General features: G+C 39.6%; 1 protein-coding gene across 1 annotated transcript; it reads left to right on the top strand.

The window, feature by feature from the left end:
- The first annotated feature begins 8,593 nt into the window (after positions 1-8,593).
- Positions 8,594-24,383, top strand: LOC131136230 (caveolae-associated protein 2-like). Its single transcript, XM_058082859.1, has 2 exons — positions 8,594-9,262; positions 21,438-24,383. The coding sequence occupies exons 1-2, from the start codon at positions 8,702-8,704 to the stop codon at positions 22,275-22,277; spliced, it is 1,401 nt and encodes a 466-aa protein (XP_057938842.1). The 5' UTR covers positions 8,594-8,701; the 3' UTR covers positions 22,278-24,383.
- The last annotated feature ends 285 nt before the right edge of the window (positions 24,384-24,668 follow it).

The following is a 24,668-nucleotide window of genomic DNA, read 5'->3' as shown; positions in this document are numbered from 1 at the left end:
TAATAGCAAGATTTACATATGTTTACAAAATAATCAAATAGCATTTTTTCTGTTGTCTTCAGTTTATAAAATAACATTATCACCCAAATGTGTCATGATCTGTGTTGTCACTCTGCTGCCGCCTGCTGCTGTTTCTTTGCAGTGCATCCTGACCAGCAGCAGGCGGGCCACTCCTGCACACACCTGAGTTCGCCAGATTGTCCCTCAAGCTTCCCCGGTCCTTGTCAGCTGCTCGTTGTTCCCTTGCTTTCTGGCATTCATCATTGTATTTGTCACGCCCTGTGTGGGTTCCCACGTGACAGTTTGTTTGAGTTGCCTTCTTGGGCTTTGGTTTCCGTTTTGCACGCTCTTATTTTGTATATGACTTCCTGTTTTCCGTGTCTGCCTTGGTTGCCCTAATCACCCACACCTGTCCCTAATTTCAGTGTGTATTTAGTTCAGGTGTGTGCTTCTCATTATAGTTTGTCCTTCTGCTTCCTGTGTTGCTTTTTTCCTGCATTTGGTCCTGCTCTCTGCATCCTGGGGTCGCATCGCGACACAGACATGCCAAACCGTGACAGTATTTGTGAGTACTTGCCCGTCGGTTTAAGCCATGGTGTTTTTTGTTCTGCTGTTTTCATTTTTTGCCCACTGACCTTTTGTCAGCTGCGTTTTTTGTTACACATCCTAGGTTTTTGCCTGTACGCCTTTTGCTGCAGTGTTTTTAGTTTTCGTGTAGACCATAGTGCGTCGAGTGCCATCTTTATTTCCATCTTTGTTTCGTACTTTTTCCTGCTTGGACACCTTTTGTTGAATCAACATTTTTTGTGCACGTCCTGCCTCCGCATCTTGGGCTCCAGACCAGTTCACTAGTTATTAATCCCCCGCTACTGCACTCTTCCAATTTCACAGCTTCACTCTTAAAAACTTATCCTCCCGTTCCATGTGGAAGCGGTATGTTTCCGGCCTCTTACTTTGTCCTATTGTCTTAAATAATAAATAAAGAATAAAGAATAAATAAAGTGGAGGTTAGCTCAGTAGCTTGCTATATGCTATGAGCGGCAGATGTCTCTTATGTCCCTTCACTGACCCCCACAGCCTTCATATTAGTATTGTGTGATGCGGTAGAAACAAAATAATATGCTTGTAAAGGATAACTATAGGGGTTTCATTTCAGCTGTTGTTTGTCCACTTATTTCCTCATGGAAATTGCAGACACAGACAAGAGGTGAAGGGACAAGCTAACAAACTGTAGCATGAATGTTCATTGTGAGAGGAATTGTGCCAAAGTCCAGCACGGTACGAATGGCCGAGTGTGAGTATGCGCCCTAAGGCATCAGCATGACCAAGCAAGGCAAACCTCCTTCCACGCACAGGCGGAGTTTGTGGTTGGGATGGCCTTAAGTCACGAATCACCCCCTTTCACCTCTTTGTCCTCCCATTTTGCCTTTCACACGAATACACAGTCGGAGACCAGTGTGTGTGTCTGCAGAGTACCTAGCAAACACGCCCACTCTAATCCTATGAGTGTCCTTCTGGTTTTAGCTCAAATTCAGTGGGCCTGAGGCCAGGGAGAAGCAGGAAGGAAATATTTGGGAATGTTTGAGTATCTCCTCTCATCTGACCTCCAGGAATGTGGTGCATGCATTATTGATGGACAGGCAAGATCCCAATGCAATGAATTTGGCTTTGACAAGATAGTTTTGCATCCAGTAATGCTTGCTTCTCAGTCTCACACGTTCATTGTAGAACATATCCCTACCAACAACCAGCCTTTCAGCAATGGAATCTGACACTTATCTTGGAAATGCTTCATCTAGATACATACATTTTTGCACAGCATGCCTGAACAGGCAGGCATGTTTTACCACAAAATATGAAATACCCCTTGATCACTGGCACTGAGATACCAGCAAAATCAAGCATTTATGCTGTGAAGGACATAGATTCCTTTGTGAAAATCATACTATGGGAACCATCACCAGGAATGATTGGCTACGAGAGGCCACATATTGATTTTACAATCAACAAACTGTATCTCACCCTGTGGTGCAGAAAGATTGGCCCTTTAGGTTGAAAATGGATGGCGGTTGGCCCTTGAAAACATACAGTATACTCACAAAGGAACAAATAACACGCCGATAAACAACATTCTGACATACAGCGAGTAGAGCTTCACTGGTTAGAAAGAGCTCTATTAGCTTTAAGACCGATAAGATCCAATACACACACTGCACTCGTCGACACAAGGCCAGCGTTTAGTGAGAATTTGTCAAGCATGCTGTTCTGTGAAAAGGGGTCATTTAGAGATCCATCGCCATCTGGTTTGGTCCCAGCATTCCATTTTCCCCCTCTGTGGGGGCCTTTGATTTAGCGACAAAATGGTACAGATACCGCCATCCTTCCCACTGTGGGACCAGACAACCAGCTAGATCCAGTCAAGGAATAATTCCAATTTTAACCATATTTTCAAGAGGAAATCTGTTGATTCACTAAAGCATGTGCAGCTATATTGCACGTGACTTTCCCTATCTCTGCATCATAACATATTGAACGCATTGCAATGGGCATTCAACCATATTTACTGTCTGCACGTCTGCATCTTGAATGTTAATCCCAATAAACCTGTATGTGCATGACCAGCAAGTTAAATAATTTAGAGCTATGAATTGCATGCATGTACAAGAGTATGTAGTGTAAAGATGTACACAATGGCAACGAGGGCCAAACTAACTCTTAAAAAAAAACACTACATCCTTGTATGTCTTATGAATAATCATCAAAAGCACATTACGTTGGCTTCAAGGTTTCACATGAGGAAACTCAATTATGTGTCTACTAAAAAGTACAATTTAGTTTGGCTCATTAGGGTATACTTTCAAGCAGTAAACCAACAAGCTTCTTATTTTTAATCCTGATTGTGAAGACAGAATGCTAACAGATGCTTTTGAATTCCAACGGAAATGTAGCTCGCTAGCTTGGTATTAACTTATGTGTTTTATGTACATTTTATGCTTTATGTTCACATATTTATAAATTCTTGTCAATCTGGAGTGAATTACATGTTTTCTGTGTGGGAAAAAAGGTCTATTTTTGTAGGCAATTGTTAGTTGTTTTTTTTTGACAAAAAAATCTGTGAATTTGCAGACCGAGGAATTGTGAATGTGCAGGGATTTATTGTATTTCATGATGCAACTTAGTCTGGCCAAATTTATGTCCCTTCATTTTCAAATAACTCAAGGATAATAGACGTAACTGGGGTGGGCGATTCTAAAAATGTCATACCAAGTAATTACCGACACTGATACTAATTATTCTGATTATAATCTAAGTGAGGAAAACAATAACAAGGTATTTAACAGTACAAACATCAATATAAAAATAATAAACAAAATAATTGGTTGTGTGCAATTGTTGTGTATTATGTGCAAAATAATTTTACAAAAAACTCAGCAAAAACTATGATTGACTGGGGGAGGAAATGGAGGCATGAAGAAAAGGAAAGGAGGGGGGTAGTGGGAAGAATGACAGGATGGGAGCATCATCCCTGCCACTTATCTCTGGGGTGAAAGTGTGGAAAGGCAAAGCCCAATATGAAGAGGTCACACATTGATGTTTTTAAAAGTGTGCCTTTCAGTGGAGAGCTAAACAGAGAAGGTATCTCACCCTCGATGTTTACGACCAGAGTGTTTGGTTTAGTTAACCTGACAGTTCTGAAGGTCATGCAAAGAGCAACCTCAAGAAGAAACATTGGTATGGAAGGTTTCCAAAGGGAATCTGTGACGGCCATGTTACAAAAGGCGAGCAAACTGACCGCCGTGTTTTCAAAGTATCTTTACTGTTGGTCATCGGGGGCAGGTGGGCTGTTTATAGACTTTTTCCTCCGCACATTTTTGATGGGATGGTGATAACTGTTATGTGGAAACTAAGCTGAAATCTTCTTTCGCTTATCCGAGATCGGGTCGGAGGGGCAGCAGCCTAAGCAGGGAAACCCAGACTTGCATTTCCCAAACTGCTTCATCCAGCTCCTCTCAGCGGCTCCCGTGACGTTCCTAGACCAGTTGAGACACAGTCTCTCCAATGTGTCCTGGGTCTTCCCTGAGGCCTACCACCAGTCAGACGTGCCCTGAACATCTCCCAAGGAGGCATCCTGCCCAGATGCCGAGACACCGCATCTGGCTCCTCTCAATGTGGAGGAGCAGCAGTTCTACTCCCAGCTTCTCCTGGGTGACCTTTTCACCTCATCTCTAAGGGAGAGCCCAGCCACTCCATGGAGAAAACCCATTTCAGCCCTTGTATCGTGACATTGTTCTTTCAGGCGCTACCCAAAGCTCACTTCCCTCACATGCAAAAAATTGGTTTGGTGAGCATCCGTTTTGGTTAGAGGTGGCCCTTCTGTAATGTATTAATGACGCTAAGCAAGGTTCCACTGTATGACTCATATCTGGAAATTTCAGTAGTCTGACCAACTTCGGGTTTATTCTGTGAACTCGCAGCATTTCTTCTTGTTATTGGCATTGTTTGCAGTATTTATCTTTTGCATGTGTTTTATGGTGTTTGTGTGTGTTTTTTTGTTTTTTTGTTTTTTGGACATTGGACGGTTTTGTACACCTGTGAGCTACCGTAAAAATATAACCCAAACACACGCCAAATAGACTATTACAAATATGCTTGTGGATAAAGGAGCGGACAAGCTGTTAGTGTAGATGCATGTTTTATAGTGTGTGTGAATGTGAATCATATTGATAACATTGTGAAACAAACACAAAGAAACACAAACTCCCATTGTTACTGCAGCATTCTCATGTAAATTTTGCCTCAATAAAACTGCCTGAACCATATCTGCTGTGGCAGTGGCAAATGTAAAAAATAGACTATGATCACTGCCAACATACCGCAACTCATTATTCTCTTTCAAAAAAGTCTACGACAAAAGGAAACAGTCTCATTTTATGGTTGTAATACTTAATATTGATCTTGGCTGGTGTTTATCTTGGTTGAAAGGCCGGTACATTATGAGACATTCCAATAAAATTGAGACAAGAACTGTATCAACAACTCTCATCTTTGAAGTTGCAATTACTTGTGAACTCCAATAAACAAGAGTGTTGTTGGTTCTAGTTGTTCCGGATGATTAGGATAAAAGCTCACTGGTTTATTTCCACCAGTCACAGTGAATGGTGCTTCTGATGCTTTGTTATGTAGCTGTCATGTAGCTAAATGTTAAAAACACTTTTCAGCATGATTCAGTGCTGTTTCACAGCAAACAGCACATAAATATGTGATACATTTAAGCTTCTCGGTTATGCAAAAAACACACTGATACATGACTTCTGTTTTGTAATATCACTGAAAAACTTGTTATTGGAAAAAAAGAAACGGTGTGAAGCATTTGTATTGACGGTGACAAAAGGGCCAGGATACCCAGTCTGGGGACAGATGAGCTCATTGTTGAGACAGGGATTTCCACATTTCCATGTCAGAGTGCCCCGTGACACACAGCTCTGAAACGAGATGAGGGAGGAAAGGGGCGCACAGGACGCACAGATACTGGGCTCGAACATGAACAGATAGGCAGCAAAATACAGCAGATGTCTGCTGTATTTTGTCAAGCTTTTTACAAAATAAAACCCCAAACATCTTGTTACTTAAACAATGTCCTCATTGTTTTACACTATAATTTTATCATCACTTAATTATCTCAGAAATACACGCCATGTGGAGACAGTGGAGATTAAATCTCCCGACACAAGGTTACCAAAGTGGACGCTCTGCACTCGCTACTTGTTGATGGTTAGTCACTAATTAGCACATCTTTGTTTCTTTAGACTTTTTCATCATTTAAGAGTCACTACTTTTGAGGGCCACATACTGACAAATGAAAGGTTGCTCGGGCCACTTTGATATTATGTAAATAGTTGGCTCAAAACGCTCAGTTTCAGTAGGCATCGCAAAACTACTTCTTTGTGATGTCACAGAGGAGCTGCTTCCTTGTGGCCGTTGCTGTAGGTCAGATACACTCTCTGCTCTCCCCCAAGCTCTGCTTTTGTGTTTACTTTGCTAGCAATAGCTTGTAAAAAGTGTTTCTTTAGGAGTAAGGAGTAAGACAAATTTGTTTACAATTCCTAAAGACGCCACCATCAGGCACAAGTGTTGGGAGTTCCTGATTCCCTACCAGTATAAGAAATGTATTTTAATCTGTCAACGCAATTTGACACTGGACTGTTTTCAGTAGGCAGCTGGACGAGCCGACAAACTTGCTGATGCCTTTCCAATGTTGTGGAAGAGTCAGAAGACCAAGTAGTAAGTAACAGTTCATCAGTGTCCTAACTTTGTTTATTCTGTGTTAGTCATGGAACAAAAGTCGTTGTAGTACTATAGAGTGTGCATCCAGGAAGCAGGGTTGGTAAAAGCCTTTTCCCACCACAATCAATGACTCTACCCAAGTTTTTAAGCAATGGTAGTCCCGCACAAAACATAACATGTTACCGATGCTGTAGAAAACGCTAAAATGCCAAAGCTATTTACCATTGAGAGATGTCTTGAAGAAACCTCTTTTCTTTGTTCTTTATTATTTCTATAAACGTCATTCACTTCTCATTTATCAATGTGTTTGTCTGCTGTGTGATATATGTAACTGAAATGGGTGACGTCGATAATGTGAAAGCAGGAAAGAGCGTTTTAGCATTTTACTGGAGGGATGAGAACTAATCATTGCTAAAAATAGATAGATAAATAAATGTAAAGAAATAAATGTGAAGTAATGATCCTGCTGATCCGGCTCCGAAAGCAGGGAGCACCAACCACAAGGGAGTTAGAAAAAGACAAAGCAAAACATTTCCTACTGTAGATGGGGATGACAGAACAGCACACCTCGCAATAGCTATATCGACAGCTGTCACCATGATATTCTTAGAAGCAAATTGAGAGGATGACAGCTACTATAAAGAGGTGAATTAAGGGAGCTCCCCCAGCAGTATTGGCCTACAGCAGCATAACCAAGAGATGAGATGACCCAGAACATGCCTGAACCAGCTAATGTCTAATAGTGTAAGCTTTATCAAAACCATTTATGTTTACTCTTGAATAGAGAGAGGTTGTCTTACCCCCAGGCTGAATCAGAAAGATAGTGTCTGATAGCTGCAGGCTCTACCTCACTTCTGCTTTTAAAACTTCTTGGCACCACCAGTAAATGTAATCTTCGGAAGCGAAACATTCTGTTTGGTTGATAAGGCACCACAAGCTGATCCCTGCCTGTGTAGTACTTTGTAGGTCAAGAAGAGGATAAAAATTTGATTCTAAGCAAATTGTAAGTAATCCTAACAAAGTTAGTACAGATAAATATAATATATTTTACTGAGTCTATTTAGAACATGTTGGATGGTCCCAAAGAGTGACGCTATTCTCCCTGAAGAAGTCCTTCATCAAGCAAGCATTGTGAACGAGCACTGTAAAGCGTTGTCCTGTAGAAAAACCCAGCTGTTACCACACAGATGAGGTTCCGCAGTGAAGATGGATGCCTGCTGCAACATCTGCACGTAACCAGTCGGCATTAGTCACCGTTTGACGACCCTGTACCACCTGAAGCTCCAGTGTTCCACTAAATGAAAAAGCACCCTGGATCATCATGGCTCTCCTTCACTGTGCCGGGTAGAAAGCATCATAGGTGGGATCTCCTTGTTATGCCAGTAATGTTGGAAGCCATCTGGACCATCAAGGTTAAATTTTTTCTCATCAAAGAATAATACTTTTTTCCACCTTGTTTGATGCACCCTGGCAAAGTCTACATGGGCAGTTTTGTGGCATTGAAGGAGACAATTTCTTTGAATTTGTTTTTGAAATCCTTTTCCCGTAGTTATTGTGTTGCAGTCGGCACCAGTAAGGGCCTTAATTTGAGTCGAGGACCTCCCTGTGTCTTGACCTTAGCTGCTGTACAGCACGTTGGGCAGTTAACTTTTGGTAATGTGCTATATAAATAAATTTGACCTTGACCTTGATGGACAGCTAATCGGATTTGCCGGCTCAGTGTGGTGTACTTTTTTGGTGGTCTACCACTTAACTTTTATGTCTGTAATGCTCAGGATTGTTCAGAAAATTCTTACTACATCCAACCTCAGCAGCAATGGCACTTTTTCTGCAACCTTGTTTTTCAAAAATTACCATTTTATTTTGTTTTGTTTGTTTCTCATGATATTACAACATATATGTGTGTGTATATGTATATATGAATATTTCAACTTTATGCCACTAAAATGATTTTTTTTCCTCATAATATTCCAAGTTGTAGTGGCGAGCTATAAAACACTCCAATACAATGCGGTGCCAACAACATGGCCACCAGAGAACACAGGCAGCAATCACATATATTTTACAAAGGCAGCCAAGCAAGCTTTAAACTGGGGTGGTTGGTCTTACATGACAACACAACACACACCAGAATACACACTCAAGTCCTACCACTCCTCTGTGAGTCGGGCAAGGCCTGTTAGGTTACCAGGCAACCAAGCCCCTCCCTTTGGCTTGCGGGGGAGGTGTTTTGAAAGTTCAATGCGTGTTTGTGCTTGTGTGTGCGCATGGAGAGAGAGAGAGACAGAACGGGGCGTGGGTGCTGAGTCAAGTCAAAGAAGTGTAACCCACAAAGTTCACTCCACAGCGGCATCATCCGTGCGACACAGGTCACAACATATTAGTGCTTTATTTGTGGCTAAAGCACCTGTGAACCATGGAAGCAGACGCACCTCATGCCGAGGCATCCCAGCCCGAGCCGAGCAGCGTGTCGGGCAGCACTCACACCATCCCGCAGCAGACAAACGAGAACACGGAGCTCCTCATCCCGAGCTTCAGCCCGCCGTCGGCTCCGTCCTCACCTACCACGACCAGCACTCTATCGCGACTGGGCTTAAAAAGTCCCACCAGCCCTTCCGCACCCGCCCCTGGCAGCCCCGGGGGTGGCCAGGTGAGCGCCATCACCGTGGTGGCCCTCCTGGATAAGCTGGTCAACATGATGGAGGCGGTGCAGGACAACCAGCACCGCATGGAGCAGCGGCAGGCCGACCTGGAAGGCGCCGTGCGGGTCGTGCAGGGGGACGTGAGCCGCCTGTCCAAGACACACATCAGCACCTCCAACAGCGTCAGTAAGCTCCTCGAGCGCTCCCGCAAAATGAGCGGTCACCTGAAGGAGGTGAGGGAGCGCTTGGACAAACAGGCCGTGCAGGTGAAGAAGCTGGAGGCAAACCACAGCCACCTGCTCAAGAGGAACCACTTTAAAGTCCTCATTTTCCAGGTGAGCGTCTGGAGACTTCCATAACCACAAACACTGCACTCACTTGCCACAATGTTAGGTACACCTGCAGCATCTAATGCTGTGGGATCTAAAAGCTACAGTATATCTTAATTTCAGTCTAATAAGTCATTGTTAGTTTATGCTGGCTTTCATGGATGGCGAATGTATATATTGTGGTTGTGCATATTTGCATTCATATTTGACTGCATTGGCAGGTGTTTGTGTATCGCCCAGGTTGACGTGAACGCCACTTAATTTCCTTTTGAGCTGTTGAAACTTGTTGAGCAGGAACAGGATTTCATGCAACTTGCAGGTTCATGCTGATAAATGATGCAGCGAGGTGCATGCAACAGCCTGAAACGTGCGCTGTTAGTTTAGACATAAAATATTGTTAAACTCAATGCAATAGGAGTTCAAAGTGGGAGCTCAACAAATGCATGAGTCTCCTCTCTTCCCTGTCTTATGTGTCAGCAGAGGGTATGGGTGTGTCTGGGAATGGAGCTACACGGGATAATGGGTTCTGACAGGATCTGTTTTCACCCCACAGCAAGAACCTGGATAGACTTGACTTTTAGATGGCTTTGCCATTTCAACTGCCATCAAACCCGTGAGAGTAACTGGAGACGGGTGCTGAAGAAGTGATAAACTTTCTCCCCAACAGAAAAAATATCCTCACAGTATATATTCCTTCTCTCCCTTGTCTCATATATACAGTATATTACTTATTGACACTGGTCAACCTTTATAAGTATTGACTATCAGGGAAAGAGTACAATTAAAAAAGTTTCTTTATGTCATTGACAGACCCAAAATGATGACGATGGTGTGTGTGTGTGTTTGCTAAAAGCCCCTGAATGAGTGCCCATTTTTCATGCATAACAGTATGTGGTTGAGCATGTGCATGCAAGTGTATGCACGGGAAGTGAAGCGGGATGTGTGTGGAGGGGGTCGATATTGTCGGTATTGTTGACACAGCCTGAGCCACTGAGGGCTCGTAACCGTTGGGGTTATCTGGTTTCCCAGGTACTAAGACTCTGTTGTTCAGGTGCAGCAGGTGCCAAGACCGTAACCTCCTAGTTGCTCTGTTTGCATGCAGGAAAGGCAGCGCCAAGAATCAATTTTATTGGACTCCAGGTCATAAGGGAGTGACAAGTGTTTTACAGATAGTGGGCCATACAGTTTGCTTTCAACTCATTGCTTAATTCCACCTTTGCTTTGGGTTTTTATGTTGTTTTACAACATCTGAAAGGCACACATGACCAAGTCTACAATGTTTAGAGAACTTAATCTAGTTATTGCAATGCTCTTGTAATACTTCTACTCAAAAGATAATGTGTAAGGGCTTGGTACAGGGGTGTCCAACGTGCAGCCCCTGACACATTCTAAAAATAAACAACAATAACAATAAACAACAAGAAAACTACAAAAAAACAACAACAGCAAAAATGGGGAAAATCAGTTGGAAATTTACAAGAATAAAATCACAACAGTGAGACAAAAAAGTTGTAATTATAGGGCAATAACATTGTAATATTATCAGGACAAATAACATCACTTTAGTAGCATAAAGTTGAAATATTAAAGATGTTTTTTAAGTTGTAATATTATGAAAAAATTAGGTTGCGGAAAAAGTTACAGTGTTATGAGAATAAAGTCATAAAATTATGGGAATAACATCATCATTATGAGAAGTTTACAAAAAATGAAGTTGAAATAGACAGGCTCCTGCGACTCTAATGAGGATAAGTGGCTTATAACTTCTGAGCATTTTACGAAGTATCAAAGTGGTCCTTGCACCCTTTTTCAGTATTTTTCAGTATCAGTGGGAAAAGCCCTGGTTTAGTAGTGTGTGTGTGTGTGTGTGTTTGTGTGTGTGTGTGGCATGTGAGCATGCATGCTACTCAATGGCTATTATCCTGATGTTTTGGGTCCGGCGTATGCAGTTACAGAGTTGTAAATGAGACATGCCAAGCCCGAGGGAGCAGAGGGAAGATTTAATTTGGGCGGTAGAAGAACTTGATTCACCTGTCGTTCCTTTCTTTCTTTCTGGCAAGACTTTCGCAATCTCCTCATCTAAAGTAACCCTGCAGTCATTGTGTTGACTTTGCATGTCTTTCCCTCCAGTGTGCTGCAGCTTTGGTTTTTATTGTCTGTTCTACTGGTGGGCTGTTTTTTGGGCACAGTATCTCCTGAAAGTTGTCCTGAAAACACAAGCTGCACACATATGATGCACACCAAGACTGAATGAGGGGCCCTCTCTTGCCGCTCTGCAAAATAGATCTAGAACACTCATCACTCTGTATGTGCCTGTTGAGGTGGAAACACAGAGGGCCTACAGTATGTTCAAAAAGCAACCTGTGTACTGTTGACTGCGGTCGTTCAAAACTGACAATGTCCCACTGCATTGCTGCATTCTTGTTACATAACAAGGACTAATGAGGGCTTAATTACTGCTCCTTTGCCTAGTTTGTTTTTTGGGTGGGAGAGGGGGGGTTAAGAGGTACGCACACAACATTCCCCAATGATAATAAATTGCAAGTAGCTCTTGTCATGAGGTTATTAGGTATAATTTGTAATATTTGGTCGTTACATGGCTATAGTTTTCACAAGTATAGAAACAGAGCAACAGAAAGAGAAAACCAGTGTTTGGTGTAATTATGTGGATAGATGCCAACCGCAGTGTTTCATTATGAAACCATACTGTTTTCAGATGACCTCGTTTTAATGAGAAAATCAAGCATTCACACTTTGGTAATAATTATTTTCTGTGTACTCAAGCAGGGAAGCTCGGAAACTCATTGATCCAGCAGTGCAGATCACAAAACCTTTATGTTATAAACATATTTTTCAAGTTTGATCTCATAATGGATAGTAGAACTAGGTGCATTTGAGTGCCTTGGAAAATGGTAGTGAAAGGAGAAGTAGACAATGAAGACACAAAATGCAGCTGAATTAGCCAGACCGATGTATCAAACTGCAAAGGTCCAAAATTATAATCGGAAAATGAAGTATAACTGATTACATTTTGATAGGATTTGTTGTGTGATCACCCAGAGATGTTCTTCACACGATATTGGTACATTTGGGCCGTTATAAAAATATAAAAAGATTAATGGAGTATTACAAATCCAATCATCAGTCCTCACTTTCAGAGAATACTCAAATGAACTCACCTTTCTGTTCTTGTCCGGATTTTCTTGTATCCACTTTCATTGATTCCTTATTAGATTATTGGGGCTTAAGTTTAATATGATGTTGACTGGGTTCCTGTGTTTGACCCAGAATGGGTCAGTGTCACATTGGAGCTATGGTAAAACGGTGTATGGCCACAATCAGATCTTATGGACAGTGTTTTTGTTTTTGCATAGTGTGCGTGTGCCTGCGTGTGTGCCTGTCCATGCTGGTGAAAACCCCCACAACTTCCCATGTCCCACATTATACATACTATGTCACGTGAGGGACAGTCTGCCTAGAAGCAGACAAAAAGGTGAGGCATTTGGGGACAGAGTCTATATCTGAGAGTTTAAGTGACAACAGCCATGTAGCAGAGCCTCTGTGTCAGTTATACGTATGTGGAGGCGACTCGCGAAGGGACCTCTGCCTCCTGCCACCTCATGCCAACGTTGAGGTGCGGTGCACTGTTTTTGAACACTTCACCACTGTAAACTGACAGATGAGTGCATGAAATAAAAGCTGTGTAATGCCATTGTCAAATATGAAAATATTGCTGTACACTGCAACTATTAACTTCAGATAGCTTTGCTAAAAATAAAACCATGAAACCGGAATCCAAACGCAGAGGTACAGACCGTGGGTTGTACTGCTGCATGGCATATTAAGTGATCGAAATAGAAAAGCTCATCTATACTGTGCATGGCTTGGGAGATAATGTAGCCTGTCTGCAAAGTGGTAACTGCTAACATGCAATGTAATTGTAACTACTTAAGAAGCTGATAGTTGATCCTCAACTGAACTGCAGGTGAAGCCCTGAACATTATTCATTTCACAACAGAATACGATGAAGCCACAGAAGCTGAAAAACATCTATATTTTTAAAGTATATTGTTGGGACATGTTCTCCCATGATCTTACACCGCAGCATCTAATGCATTTTAACAGCAGGCGTTGGTGTTTGAATAAAAGCTTGAGACACAAATTTCTTTGACACATCACCATCCTTGTGGGCACAATTACAAGCTCTAAGGTGTGTATGGAAGCACACTGAATTCTCCACAAACATGGTTTGTTAAGCCAAGTCAGGCAGTAATAAGAACCATGTTACAGCACGACTTTAGCAGACAACAACACCTCCAACATCACAAAAGTAATGTCTTATTGAGCAGGAACTTCAATTCATTCAAATCTGCAGTTAATGTGTGTTGATGTAGACATTATTCTTACATTATAAAATAATGAAGCCAATTTTTACAGTATAGTGCAAAAGAGCACAAGGAAGGGGTCCACCAAAATTTCAGGTGTAATAAAAACAACACTAGGAAAAAAATCATTTGTAAATAACTACATATGCATTTTGGAAATTTAAACTAATGTTCTGTTAGAAATGTCACAGTTTTGTTGTTTGTTGCTAGCAGTGACATGTCCAACTTTGCTTGATGATCCTTGAATGCGCCATCTAACTTCATCCCATATTGCAAAAATAGACCACTATACTGTATTTTTACCCTTTTTCTTTCACCTCATATTTGGTCCCAAATGCTGTGAACATTTGTTTGTTGGATTTGTGAATTAACCGATATATGATCTTCTTTCTGCAAAACAAACTCCAGTCTCAACCTGGTGGAAGGTGTCTCTGCAATTATTAAGTGCTTTTAATGTTATGTTGTTCCTGTCTTAGTAAGGTTTAGACAGTACCTAAGCTGATAAATTAGATTGCAATAATGTACACATCAATTCTCATCTTCAGCTACAGTGAAAAAATATCCGTGTTTATGTGGACATAACCTGAGTCAGCACTCTCACAAACTATCAAAAAGTAAACATTCACACATTGCAAGGAAGGAGAAACATCCTCTGCAACCAAACTCTTGTGTGCTATTTAAATGAAGTTGTTGAAGCATTTTCTTTTGCTGTTTATTGAAATGCTACATGTTTATAGCTGATCAAACATGAGTAATATGCTGTGAAAGATTGTTGCTTAATATGATGATCTATCATACTTTTAGTACAAAAGTTAACATACAAACAAAGCTATGTGCTTTTGCATTACTCATTGTCACAAGACAAACTGAAGGACAAACAGGTATGTGTTCTCAGCCTCGCCCTGTAGCTCTCTTTCATGAGTCAAAGCTAAGAAAAGGTTTTAAAGTTCTGTAGCAAACACAGTAGATGCTCTTGAATCCACTATGCACAGGCAATTCTGTCACAATTGACAGTGCATTGCAGCAGAAGGCAAGCAAATATTGAATACCAACAGTTAAATCCTTTGAGTAAGTTCTCATTCAGGGCTAACCATATATTTAGGCCTAGCTGCGGTTCACTGCGTCTGTTTGCAAGAATCATAAAATCAGATTTATTCCTGCATGTTTGAGCAGGTCGATGATGTGTTGAGGAAAAATCCCTCCACCAGAAGATGAATATCATAAGATGACAATACAATACAGTTGGAAACATCTTACAGTGTGTAATTAATTATGGAATAACGAAAATGAACATGAGAACACTGATGAACCATAAAAATCCATCCATTCATTTTCTATGACCCTTATGCTGACTAGGGTCACGGGTATGCTGTAGCCCATCCCAATTGACTTCGGAAGTCAGGCGGGGTACACGCTGGACTGGTTGCAGGCCAATCGCAGGGCAAATATACTAACAATCATTCACACATTTGCTGTTGTTTTTTTTCAAAATATTTTAACTTTCCTCTCAAATGATGTTCACAAATTTTCTCTCATAGTGTTATGAATTTATTTTGACTTTATTACCATAATATTATAACCGTTCCCAAAAATAATACAGCTTCATTTAGTCCGGGGTTTGAATCGCCGCTTGGGGATCTCTGTGTGGAGTTTGCAGGTTCTCCCCGTGCATGGATGGATTTTTTTCCCCCCGCATTCCCAAAACATGCTAGGTTAATTGGCGACTCCAAATTGTCCATAGGTATGAATGTGAGTGTGAATGGTTGTTTGTCTGGTACAGCTGGGATAGGCTCCCACATACCCCCGCGACCCTAGTGAGGATAAGCGCTATAGAAAATGGATGGATGGAACTTAATTTAGTTTGTTTTTAAGCATATTTGTTTTATTAATATTTCAACTCTGCTTTAAAAATATTTTTTTCGTATATTATGTATATATTGTCGTAAAGTTTCAACTTTTTTCTCATCATAATACACCTTTTTTTTTTTAATAGTTTGACTTCATACTTTACAGTTATTTTTTGTAACATAACTTTTTTGCAACCTAATTTTCTGATAAACTACAACTTTATTTTGTCATATTTTTGACATTCTATTTTTGACAGTATTCTGACATTATTGTTGTAAATTTATGACTTTATCTTTCTTCTATTTTTATTTTATTATTGTAAAATTATTGCAGATTTTTTTCATTTTTGCTGTTTTATAAATATATTGTATATATTTTTTGTTTTGTTTTTTGTTAAATTGGCTGCTTGGCTGAATTTTGGATACCCCTGGTATAGACATATATTTTCACTCTTAAAAGTATTTCATCTCTCTTGAGAACTGCCAAGGCAGCATACTGTACATATTTTCCATTGCATGTTAAGCCTGTTAATAAGGTCCTGACAGAAAAGTTGGCTTGTAGTATTGTCACTGATTGTTGTGTAGCGTAGTATGCTTCCCTTGGTTCTCTTTGTTCAGAATATTTTTTATTGTTTAATTGCTTCCAAACTGGGAGTTTCGTTATGATAGATAAATAGGATCTGATGCATGCTGTGTGCAGATTAGGCAGAATGATATCATTTTACTTGCATACACGTACTGCCTGGTGACAACTTGTAGTGGGATTATTCTAAAGTGTGCTCTTTACCAAACAATAGCTCCTGTGTACAGTGCATTGTTTAGGATTGTATATACGTTATCTGTTAAAGCTGGTCAAAAGAAAAGATGATGAACAAAGATAATACATGTTGCCAATATTGGCATTAAAATTAGATTTCAGATCATATCTGTATTGTTTTTTTCTGCCAATATTGATATCGACGCGCAAGTGACTTTCCACGATGTGCCACAGACAATAAATCTTGCTAGCTCAGGAATTATTTCCAAGTCTCACCTTCAGATTTTAACTATGGAATTTTCATTTGGACTGGTTTATAATATAATATATTATATATTAATATATAATATATATATATATGATATATATAATATAATATATAATAATTCCTTCAATGCTTCTATTCTAATATCACACCTTGGGAAGACTCACTCTGAGTCACATGTCTGGTTATGCAGCAGAATAATCATAGGAAGCGAACTGAAAAAAAGTTTCATGCAGCTTTCCAAATAGTATTGTTGCTGTTGATGGTAGGGAGGAAGGTATGTTATAATAATTGACTACTAATCATGATTTTTTTAATGACTATTTTGTTGACACAAAATGCAACTTGGTACAACTTGTATTGCATATTGCAGTATTTGTGAAATGCACTCAGTGACATCACAGTAAAGGAAGCTTATGTGTTCATTCCATAACATTAATATGAGGGAAGCACTGTTGCTTGTATTGTTTGCCTGTCACGATAGCAAATTTTGTCCTACAAATTATTGTCCATAATCAATATCATTGACAACATTTTTGGAGACAATTTTTTCATATAATTCTCAATTTTATGACATAATAATGCCAGTACCTCATATCTGGACTGGTCAAAAATATTGTCAGGTGCATGACGTGATTAAATTAAGGATTGAATCAGGTATCTTTTGTTACGATTGCTTTCAACTGAGGTCATGGTCACATCTTGACATTGTTGACAGTCTTCATTCCAGCGGTGTGTTGTTTATTGTGCTTTGTAAGCTTGTGAAGCCTATACTGTAGGTATGTGACAATGAGGATATGGAAGAGGTGTAGATGGAAAAGATGCCTTCACTTGATCAGAAATCAGAAGGGACATTTTTGCTATTTAAAAAAAATGTTGCAATATGAGATAGTGCTTGTTCTGTAATTGTTCTGTAACCTCGGCTAAGAATATGCATTTCCTGGAGAGTTGATAATGTTTCAGAGGATATTCCCATGGAAAAATGTGCAATTCCATTTCCTTTCCTCCCTTTCCTCCTTCTTTCCGACTGTCCACTGATGCATGAGGGTGTGATTTGGGTTGACACTGAAACCAACTTCCTGGAATTTAAACATGCAAAACAGTGGAGTGATATGATATGAGTGTGTGTGTGTGTGCGAGTGCGCACCAATCGGTGAGTATGCATTAGGGGCCGGCTGATATGAGAATTTTGGGGGCTGGTGGAGAACAATGAACTCTTTTAATAACAAATAGGAACAATTTGAACATGAAATTAATGAAAAATATGATACGCAAAAGGGAATAGAATAATCCACATGAATTCAAATGTTTACTTTCAGATGCCACTTTCATAGTAACAGTTCTTATTACAGTAATCCCTCGTCCATCACAGTTAATTGGTTCCAGACCCAAATGTGATAAGTGAATTTCTGCATTTTTGTTCATAAATGGGAAATGTTCATAGTTAGACTATAGGAAATCTGTTTACGACCTTCTAAATGGTACGGTATGTTTGTTTGTTGCATGCGTAACAAGTTACATGAAGGAGCATCACATGGTTACATTTGCACAATTCAACATGTCTGAAAAGGAGTTGGAAGAAGCAGACTTTACATTTAATCCTAACCCTTCTCCATGTCTATCACTAATAATTCATTCACACCATAACTTTTACTTGTTTGCACGTACAATATTTAAGTAATTTAATTAGTTTAATAGTTTTTTTTCATTGGTAATCAACACCTTTGAAGCTCAAATGCAACAATTAGCTTGTATTGTTATCAGCACTTCAGGTAACTCTTTTTTTTTTTACCAGTTACTTCCTCAAGCTAGACAATATGCAAGCCAGTGGTATCAGATATGTAACTGATATCTAATTACAGTCAAGTTAAAAACATGAAATTGGTGCAGAGGTGCTTTCAGTCCGTCCACACAGGAAGTGACATTTTTGAATTTTTGAATATTATTACAGCCCTCTAGACATGAAGTGACATGACATGAAGAAACACCCCTTAGTCACCTTTACACTTGTAATACCCAATATAGTAGACATAAATAAGTACCTTGTGTTTTTATGATTTTTTTATGATAATTCAAACTGTAACAAAAATCGTTTTTTCCAGCTTGTGTGTCTTACTAAACTTTATAGTAACATTACTGTCACCTCATGACCAGTGTAGAGTACTACATTTAATTGGCATCTGAATGCCGTAAAAACGCCGTATTCAACCTTGCAACAGCATGATTTATTATTAATATATTTTAGAAAACCTTGATAGAGTGAAGCCTTGGAATTCAAAGTTCAAGGTGGTGAGGGAAGACCGCAATACAGTACAAAAGTATCATAATAAACTGATTATTACCTGCATTTTATCAGTGAAAAATAAGTGTTAACAACTCCTTCCATCAGACAATTCTTGGTTGATTACTTAATTAATTGACCAACTAATCAGTCAGGCCCTAATGTGGGGATATATTATTAATATGGGGGTCTATAGTGTTTTTTGAAGCGTGCTGCTGTTTTTTGTATAGTTCAAACTTCACACTGTGACAGCAATGGGCGTGTCTTTTATGAAATACTCCTCCATTACTATTTGACAACGTTAATTCGGTGTATATGTAATTTACCACAGGCACCTTGCTTACTATGTTAGTATGCGTTAGCTGTGGAAAACAGCTTATGACTTAATAAAACACCTTTTTTTGACAAACCGAGACACACATGCACCATACCTGTCAACATTTGCCAGAAAATAACGGAAATTCTGGTCTTTCCACCTGAATTTCCATTAATATGAGATCCTATCCTGTTGCACACTCACACTCATTGACCGTATACAAATAGAGTGAATCCTTCCTCATGTGGCATGAAGAGGCACTTTCAGGCGCAAAGTAACAAGCGCTCATCATCTCAGTTCTTTCAGTCCCGTCCTGCCCCTCCCTGATCTCTTTGGTTTGAATAGAGCGAGAGATTAAGAGAAGGCTTACATAAGCGCTGGCTCGCATTGCTTTACTTGTTATTCATGAAAATGGCACTTCAACAGCGGAAGACTTGCAGAGCATTATAAAACAATGAACATGTTGTCACATGAAATTATCGTTTCTTGCTTGGTTTCTTTACAAATTTATCGACATACTTCTGTTTTCTTTGGTCATGATTAAGCCAACACACATACAGTCATTCTCAGTGGCTAATGAGTATTTGTTTAGAGAGGCAATTAATTACTGGACTTCCTCAGTCCTAGACGAGCACAATGAGGAAGTGTGTGGGTGCGTGTGTATATGTGTGTGTGAGTGTGTATGAGTGAAAAGATGTTGGTGTGAATGTTCTCATTTTAGAAATGGTTATGGGTGCCAAACAACCTGTGGCCATTCAAGCAATATTTTAATTATAGTCCATGCCGCTTATCCTTACTAGGGTTGTGGGGATATTTTTATAATATCCTTGTAATTCAAGCAAACAGCTATGTTAAACAACGCTTTTTTGCAGACAGTTTCCCAGCTCATTTCACAGTTTATTGTTAAGGCAAGCCAAATAATCTCATCATGACTCGTCAAGTTCAGGCAGGAGTGAAACCCTTTTTGAAAAGTGCAATGTGGGTATGCCGAGAGGTTTTTTAAAACAGCCTTTGTGGTATTATTGGTATGATTTTTTTTTCTCTTTACATAACACTTCTGTGCTTGTTTTTCATTTTAACTTTCTTTGAGTAATATGTCTTTATTGTCATAATAGTTTTACTTTATTGTCCTTGACCCAACCTAATTTTCCTAAAATTTCCTAAAATTGCAACTTATTTTTTTGTTTGCATCTCATCATATTAAAAAAATATTAAAAAATACATATTTTAGTTTTTAATATTTAAAATGATGACTTTATCGCTAGTTTTTTGGGTTTTTCTTGTTTCATTGTTTTTTGTATTTTTTTAGAATGGACAAATTAAAAATAGCTCAAGGGCCACACTTTGGACACCGCTCAAAATACATTCAATCAAACACAAACAGTGAGTGGTTTGTGAGTGGTTTGATCGCAGCACACCATGTTTCCAAGGTGTGAAGCAGGTGTCGTTGTAGTCTGTGAGCTACTTGTTTTGCACTACAGCACTGAGTCTCAAACAGTGTGAGATCAGACCCTCTTTCATTAAATTGTTCCAAAAAAGATAGTTGACTACAGATAATGTATATTTGTTCATTTACAGTATCTAGTATGTGACGTATAGTGAGAGGAAGAACTATCAAACGCTCTTCCACCAGCTCCCGGAAGGTACATATACAGTACATAATTAACCACCTGTTGCCGTTCATACATTTTGATTTGGTGGCGTGCTGTGAGACTTTTCTAATGTAAAATAGGGGGCCTTGGCTCAGTAAAGATTGGGGAACACTGCACTAGAAGAATGCCTAAAGTGTTTTCATGTGAAAAATCTGAAGGAAAAACATTCTAATCTGTTGAAAAGTGAAGCTTCATCAGACAAACAAATATAGAATGTGCAAGAACCATAAGTCTTCCAGATAATCTGGTCCACCCGGTCTTTGAGCATGTGCTAATAACACCCATGGACAGTTCCACAAAACCCTTTGGCATCCTGCGCTGCGCTTAAGCACTCTTAAAATGTCTTACAGACTGCCATACATTCTTCCTTGCAGGAACAAAAAAAATGTTGAGATAACTATTCAAGTTCATAATGATCTAAAATATTTAAATATGGTCGTCCATGCTATTTGACTGTGTCATTCCATCAGTAAGTGTGTTTGGAAAAATCTTCTGTTGCCATTGGAAAAGTTGAACATGGAGAAGATGGAAAGAATGAAAGTCATAACCACGGCTCATCATGGTTCATTTTTGTGGACATCATAATTTTGTTTTAAAGTAAGGAATACTTCGCCAAGGGTTTGTACATATGTCTTATGTAAGGTTTCCCTTATCTTTTTTTTGTCTGTTTCTTAACAGGAGGACAATGAGATCCCTTCCAGTGTGTTTGTCAATGATTCTCTCAAGACCCCACAACCGAGCCAGTATGATGCAGAGTCCACTGTGCCGAATATGTCAGTTGCCAGTTCTGTTGACGGCATCCATACGCAGGAGGAAGGTCTCCAGACCATCAGCCTTTCCTCTGATGACGATGATGAGCTCTCAGCACACAGAGCTGAGGGACACATGATGGAACCTGGTACTTCCCAGACGTTTGAGAGAAGGTCTGACAAGTTCAAGCGCTCTAGTCTGAAAAAGGTTGATAGTATCAAGAAGAGCATTGAGAAAAAGATGGCCCAGATCACCACCAAGATTGTCCCCCCAGAAAAACGGGAAAAAATCATGAAGAGCCTCAGTCCTACCCACCCTAAGAGCCCTTCTATCAAAAGCTCCTCATTTAAGGTGTCTCCCATGACATTCAATGTGAAGAAAGTCAGAGATGGGGAAGTTTCATCCCAAGACCTTGCCTCAGGGGGAGGAGCACACGTGGAGATTCCGCCACTAGAATGCTCAGATAGAGATATCCCTTTGGCTGCGGTGCACACCCAGGAAGGTGCTCCGGAAAAAAGTGGAGAAATGCTGATTCAGTCCACCTCAGACGACTTAAAAGCAGAGCTGTCCATCAATGGAGAACCAGCAAGCTTCCAGTGCGAATTAAACGGTGATCGTTCTGCTGGTCTCGCGGTCCCAGAACGTGATGATGACGTTGGTGAGGAGGAAGAAGAGGACGAAGAAGATGAGAACCACAAAACCGAAGTGAAGACCGCAACCAATGTGCCGACTCCGACGGAAACAGTTGCTTTGGAGCAAGCATCTTAGTTGTTTAGGATTAACCATCCCTGTTGTTTTATCCAGGAAGCATATAAATTAGTTACATATTCTCATGAACACACACATTGATACACAGTAGAAAACAATCCTTACGTCCTGAGTTCCCCAATGGTTGTGCGACATTACTGCTTTTGACAATGACCGACGTCGAAAAAGAACATGACAAGGACTGCAGTAACTTAGACATCATAAAACCACTGCTCACAACTTCAATCACAGCATCTCCAGGGCACTGGTCTAACTATCTCCCTCTTGCTGAGCTCCTATGCCTCGCTTATTGGAAATGAAAAACAGCCTCTTTGTTCTTGTTCTTTTTTTTTCTTCATTGTGAAAACTAGTAAATCTCTGGCAACAACACTTGTACCCGCACAGCCTGTTGAGGTGGTATGTTGCCAGGATGTGCAAGAGCAGGAATGGAGAGTTTGGGGAGGTTTTAAACTTGTTTTATTGTGAACTAGAAATGTTTTGTTTTCCAAAATTAACCAATGACTATAATTTCTATCTTTTACTGTCAGCTAAAACATGGGTGTCCAAACCTTTGCCCCCGATGGCCACATACAGAAAAAAAAATGCTAGGGGGTTCACTTTGATGCATGTTGTGCATTAAGGAGGCTTAAACACATCCTTTGTCTAACTATATGTGCTAAACTGAACAAAATATCAACGCCGTATCAGTCACAAATTAGTGGGGTTGGTGGTGAGCTGTTGGAAGGTGGTGGTATGTATAGATAAATAAATAAAGATCAGGTTCTCAATAGTATTTGAAATGGGGTCAGTGAAAAAAATTGAGAAACCACTGGTGTCATTTAAGATTTTTCTCATTATTATTAATTATTTTACTGTCATCATCACCGTGAATAATAACAAAATGTTGTTAGAGCTAATACACTGCATAGTATAAACATAACACAAAGCATGAAGGGGTGCAAACCCATTCCATTAAAAAAGAAATACAATGATGTACACAGTATGTTCATTTGCAGAAATGACCTGTCAATGCAGGGCAAATTCTTAGTGTTTTTCAGTATACAAAACTGCTTTGGGATGGTGTACTTTATGTGATGGATCGTAGATCTATGCATTTTTTGAGTGATAATTTGCTTCTAGGTGGTTGCGAGACATTGGAATCAAATGTTTAGTGATATTTGTGCATCTTCACATTTATCTTACCTTTTACCATCGCTTGTGCTGCCTGTGACATGGACATACACACTCATCATCTGCCTACAAGATGGTATTAATAATTGCTCTCCTGAAGGAATACATTCCAGTCATTTTGTGGATAATAAGTAAAAGGCCTCCTTTTGTTAAAGCTACAATACACCACTGATTGCCAATATATTATACAGGCGATGTTTCTCAGGATGCACAAGAGTGAAATTTGCATTACATGTAGGGGTTAAACATACATGCAAGCAGAAATGCAGAACCAGGCTACCTTCATTTAAGCATGATGATGGCTTACATGCATATTTGTAAACGTGTCAATCACTGACACCTTAAGAAATGTGCTGAACAGGTTGCTCATGTCCACTGGTATAGGCTCCAGCGCCGCACGACCCTGAAGATGATAAGCATTAGGAAACAGATTGACAGACTTTTAATGTATGTGAAAAGATTGTTAGATGCATTTTATCTTTTTTTATTACAGTAATGTAATTCGTACTACTGATGAATTGTCTCTATTTTCTGCTATGTGTGATGCACATTAGTGTTTTCAATCTTACTGGAATTAAGGCATTTTCTGCTTATCTTTTAAAATGTTCACCTTTGGTAACATACAGTAACTTTCTGTTTGAAATAAAAATTTATAGTTGTATGTGAATGTATGCCTGTTATTTGTCTGGAAACATATTGCAGTTATTTTCTCATTCCATGAGAAAGAAAGCATGACATGATATGGTTTTAATATGCTTGCTGGACAATAGTTTGGTGATTCAGAGACTAGGAAACCACTTCAGCCAAAGATATTTCCTTGACACCAGCATGTTCCTTGCCACTTGAGTGTTAACGCTTGCTGACATTTGTTTGCTAATATCTTGTAAGCTTGCAAGAATTTCCTTTCAAACTTTCATCAATAAAGAATAACATGTGCACCTGTTGTTTCGCACCTTTCTTTGCTCTCTTTCAGACTAAATATTGCATTTTACATTGAAAATACTAGCAGTTGAACATAGCAAAGTACCATACCAGAAGCACTGACATGTTTCACAAAGCAGCTCCAGAAATAATATAGTTGTTTAGGACCACACATATTTGGATACAATAGCATTTGGAAAACAAAAAAATGCTATATGTACAGTACATTCAAACAAAATTGTATTGATACTGACACTGATACCTTTCAAATTCTTCAAGATCATTGAATTCAATTCACAT

The sequence above is a fragment of the Doryrhamphus excisus genome, chromosome 9 (genome assembly GCF_030265055.1).
Source record: "Doryrhamphus excisus isolate RoL2022-K1 chromosome 9, RoL_Dexc_1.0, whole genome shotgun sequence".
Classification (NCBI taxonomy): Eukaryota; Metazoa; Chordata; class Actinopteri; order Syngnathiformes; family Syngnathidae; genus Doryrhamphus; species Doryrhamphus excisus.
This window is presented reverse-complemented; position numbering and strand designations above follow the sequence as displayed.